This window comes from Corapipo altera, unplaced genomic scaffold, assembly GCF_003945725.1.
Source record: "Corapipo altera isolate COAL_440 unplaced genomic scaffold, ASM394572v1 44, whole genome shotgun sequence".
Classification (NCBI taxonomy): Eukaryota; Metazoa; Chordata; class Aves; order Passeriformes; family Pipridae; genus Corapipo; species Corapipo altera.
Genome location: NW_020884880.1, coordinates 9,279,878 through 9,284,574, shown reverse-complemented (window position 1 = coordinate 9,284,574; position 4,697 = coordinate 9,279,878). Strand labels below are relative to the sequence as shown.

At 51.6% G+C, this 4,697-nt stretch overlaps 1 protein-coding gene across 1 annotated transcript; it reads left to right on the top strand.

Moving 5' to 3' along the window:
* The first annotated feature begins 2,522 nt into the window (after window positions 1-2,522).
* Window positions 2,523-3,092, top strand: FERD3L (Fer3 like bHLH transcription factor). The gene has a single exon (XM_027639475.1). It carries the CDS (start codon window positions 2,523-2,525, stop codon window positions 3,090-3,092), a length of 570 nt encoding a protein of 189 aa, XP_027495276.1.
* Window positions 3,093-4,697: the final 1,605 nt, after the last annotated feature.

Below are 4,697 nucleotides of genomic sequence, written 5' to 3'. Positions count from 1 at the left end.
TCATAATCTAAAATAATCAATATAAGAGAAAAATCTATATTTTAGCAAAAATATACAAAAAAAAATTTAGTTTGACTGGATGATTCCCCTCGGCAATAAGTCTTCATTTTCTGCTAGGACCTCCCAGTCCTGTTTCAGTCCTGTCTTTAGTGCTTCCTTTAAGAATTCAGTGATAGGCACACCACGCATTAATCTTTTATGGTTCATGTTATATCACTTCATGATGCAATATCAAAAAGCTTTTCCCTTTATGTTCTTGCAATATAGAACTCTTTTGGTTGCTGTTATCCTTGTAGTTTGTGCCCTGCAAAAATCTGAAACTAGAGATGTGAGCAAGAGTTTCTTTCTGAAGAGACCTTGTTGAAGGGCTGCTCTATCCTCTACTAAATGCCAGTTTCACACACAACGGTGTGAATGAATTCACAGCGCTAATGAATTCACATTTCTCCATTCATTTCATTTTGTTATCTGAAGTATTTGAATTTTCCCGATAATTTTGAATCCTGTAGTCGCACATCTTTGCTGTTATTTACCCTTAATTTATACCTCCATGTGTTTAAAAGAAATACTTGTCATCTCACCTAAAAAGAGTTCAAATAAGTTACATTTCTTTGAGGGTCAATCATAAAAATGTGTCTGATCTTTCTTTCACTGAGTGCTCTTATATAAAACACTTAACATTTAGTGTTCGACCTACTTTTGGATGCTCTCTAGGCAACACCTCTCTTAACAGATGTTTTACAGCTCCTCTTTGCCTTATTAGTTCTTTCACCAAAGGCTTTACAGTACCATTTTTGTTACGAATAAGCCCGTCTCTGAGCGGCTCTCTCCTTGCTCGCTGAGAAAACCTAGCTCTAATAAGAATACAGGCAGTCACCCTGTTTTTCGCCTTTTATCTAAGCAGAGGCTTTAGTGGCGGTACGACAGGATGGGGAGAGGTGGGTAGTCGGCCCGGAGGAGCGGGCCGCCGGGTACTTGCAGTGCCGGCACTGCCGCGGGGAGCGGCCGCCCTTCTCCGGAGCTGTCCAACGTACCTGCGCCCCGCGCACCTTCCGCGGCCCCCGAGCAGCCCTGCCCGGCCCCGCCGCTGGAAGCCCGCGGACCCGCAGGGGAAACGGGGAGGGGAGTGACTTTCCCGCGGCATCTTTCCAAGGAAAGGGGATGAGTGGTTCGCTCACTGAGTTGTAAATGACGGCAAATCGCGGTACGCGGCGGGAAATGTTTACTATCCTGTAGTCAAACGGGAAGTATTTTTGCGGAGAGGGATCCTTCGGCCTCCCCCACCCACCTCCTTTGATCTGGTGGGCTTTGAACTCCCCTTAGAAATTAGAGGCTAATTAGTCCCAAAGCGAGAGTGACAACACTGCATGACAAAGGCGAAGATTAGGCTTTAAGAATGCAGTGCAGGAGTGATGGGCAACCACTCCTGAGACAGCTGTGTGCACAAATCGCGTGCCAAAGAAAATCGATCCGATTCGACCTGGGTATATCTGACACTGCCAGGGATTACCAGGACCGAGCTGTTTATTTAGAAAGAGTCTGTGGTGCGGGAGGGTGAAGACACAGCCACTCTTACAGTCTCCCAAAACAAAAGCAAAACAATCCCCAGAGTCCGTCCTCAAGGAAACCTTGATCAAAGAAAGGTATTCAGCGGTATCGGGTGTGCGGCTAGGTGTGTTCCTGTGCGTTTCACGGTATTTTGCGGTACGTATCCAGCATTATTAGTTGATTCCTCTGTGCACTGCCGGTGACCGGGGCGGCTCTCCCAAAGGTGCGAGAGCAACTGCTGCCCTGAACAGGACCAGCTTATCGTCTTCTCATGGGAGTTTCAAAACAAGTGCTATGAGATTGCCTAAACCGAAAGGAGCTGTACGAAGAAGCCTTTTACTGGAAAGGTGTTTGGACTGTGATTGAAGGGTGTTTAGGGGGAATGGAGTGACGATTCCAATAGTTACTACTGGGAATGCAATATCGGGTCCCCTACAATGCTTACTTAGGCTAATGGAGGTCCTGTCATTCAGTTCCCATTGCACTGGGATACAGGGTAAACATTCCGCAGTGACCTTCTGCGTGCAGGTCTCCTCTTCAGGACATCATTAAAAGCATACATGCATTTGCCTGACATCAGTTGTCAGGCTGGCTTTCAGGGTTCAGAGATCCGACAGAAAGCAGGAAAACAAGCCCAGTGGAGACCCGGCTCTGCGGCTGCTGGCTTTAAAGAGGCTGAAAATCATTTGGTTGCGGGTATGTAAGAAGAGACAAAAGTGCTCAGCAGGTAAGAGCGGAGGGTTTTGCCAAGAAGGAACTGTCCTTGATCGCTGTGACAGGATTGACTCGCTGGGAACTCCTCTCTCGCGAGCGTCCACGTGTCCCTGAGGGGATTGCCTGTCTCCTCTCATCAGCATCACGGCGGGAAATTTTACAGCAGCTCTTTCTAGTCCTGCTAATCCTGTTATCCGGGGGGTTATAAATATTAACATCGCTGGGGATGGGGGACCAAATTAAGCCCTCTCTGAAGTAAGATGTCAGCCAGCCTCTTCCCAGCCCACCAGCTCCCCGGGCTGCTTGATGAGTTTCACGGAAGAGCCCCGCAAGTGCCCTGTCCGGAGAGACTGCTCGGCGCCTCGGTGCTGGATTTTGTGGCCGACCTGTCCCTGGGAGCCCCCCAGGGACCCACCGGGGCCGGGCCGGGCCTGGGACTCTGCGACGTCACCGCAGGCCCCCCTTTCGGCCACAGAGCCCTGTCTCTCCGGGAGGGGATGGCCCGGGGGCTGCCCCTGGCTGCCTTCGGAGATGGAGATCCCGAGGACGAAGAAGAGGAGGAGGAAGAGGAGAGGATGCGCAGCGCTTCCCTCCTGGATAGACCCAGGAGAAAGCGGGTCATCACATACGCCCAGCGCCAGGCTGCCAATATACGGGAGAGGAAGAGAATGTTCAACCTCAACGAGGCGTTCGATCAGCTGAGGAAAAAGGTGCCCACCTTCGCCTACGAGAAGAGGCTCTCCCGGATAGAGACCTTGCGTCTGGCCATAGTGTACATCTCCTTCATGACTGAGCTCCTGGACGGATGCAGCAGGCAGGAGGCGAGTTAAGGAGCGCCTGGGCCCGGCGGGGTGCGGCACGGAGCAGGTGGCCTCGGCATCTCCCTCCTGGGGACGCAGAGCTGTGGCTCCTACCTCGGCTTCTCACATCGCAGTTAGGACCGTGTAGGTGTGGGATGCAAAACCAGGAGTGTTTGGAGCAGCGTGCGATCGGGGCGGGGGGAGGAGCTGGGGAGAGGATGGATGAAGAGGCTCAGTATATTGTAGATTTTTTAATATATGTAATTTTTGTAAAGGGAAGGGGGGGGGAAATGAAGGTCCGAGGCCCTTTTCTTTGTGTTACATCACCTGCTTGCTTTAAAATATTTCCAATTTGTTGCTTTGGAGGAAGACTGGGGTGGGGCAGTGGAGCCCTTCCAATGTGTGGAACAGGTTTCCAGAAGGTTCGGTTCCTGCCCAGTTGCCTGCCAGGGAAATCTCGGCGTGTGCATTTTTACCCAGCGCTTTCTGCCTTTTAAAAAATAAACAACAACTCCCTTTTCTTTGAAATCCAGCCTGCCAAGTCCACGCCGTGTGTCACGGGGCCAGGGAAGCCGAACATCTGGACACAACCGCTTGTTGCCACGATTTTTTTCCCAGGGCCAGCTCTGTCCTTGCGTGTGGGCAGCCAGCTCCGTGGCTCGCACGGAGCAGAAGCTGGCAGAGCAGTGCCCAGCCCGGCCTGACCCGGCCCGTCGGGGCCGAGGTGCAGCGGCTGGCCGGGATGCCTCACAGTCTTCCCCGCACCGGGGGGCCCGGCCTGGGAAGCCGTCTGCACCCTCCGGAGGGAGCAAACATGAGAACTTGTGGGCTTTGATTTTGGGGAGGTCAAGCTGAGACATTTTGTCTCTCGCTGAACCCCCCCCCCCCCCACACACACACATACACCAAGAAGGTTTAATTGCTGCAAGGAATAAATATAAATTAGTTCTAAAAACATGGAGCGGGAGGAATGGGGGAAACTCGGCCCGTACATACCCTGGGGATGTGGACGGGGTCACTCCGGGGATCGTGTTTTAGCGTTACCTACTGATGCCTCGCAGGCATCTCATAACAGAGGCGAGGTGCCGGGAAAGTGGCAGCTGCGGGGAATGGCCGTGACCGGGCTGGGAGTGGGGCCCGCGGCTTCCCTAGAAGCCTCTCCGATCCTTCTCTGCCCTCCCCTTGCCCCCCTACCCCCACCCACCCCCAGTTCCCCCTGCCCCAGTTCTCGCTGCTGCTGGTACCTTCAGTCGCTTCTGCCGGGAAAGACCTGGATTTGTCCCTGCGTTCGGAGCAGACCGGCAGCAACCAGCCTGCTCAGAGTCCCGTCCAGCCGCGCTAAACTGCCCATCTAGGGCAGCGGTTCCGCATGGCTTCACAGAATAGCTTTTATCTCCACTATATAAAATTATCGTGATATTAGTGAAACCCTGGATTCAGGCTAGTGTAGCTAAGAGCCTATGTCTCTTTTATTTCTTCTCTCACGTTTTGTCAGCTCCTGTGGTGATTTTTCTTCTTTTTCTCATTCTACTCGCTTTAATATTATCACGAGAGATCTAATATCTGTATTAATACTCCAATATTCTTTCTCTTTTCACTTGTTTCCTTATTTTCTTTTTCTACTTGTTTTTATTG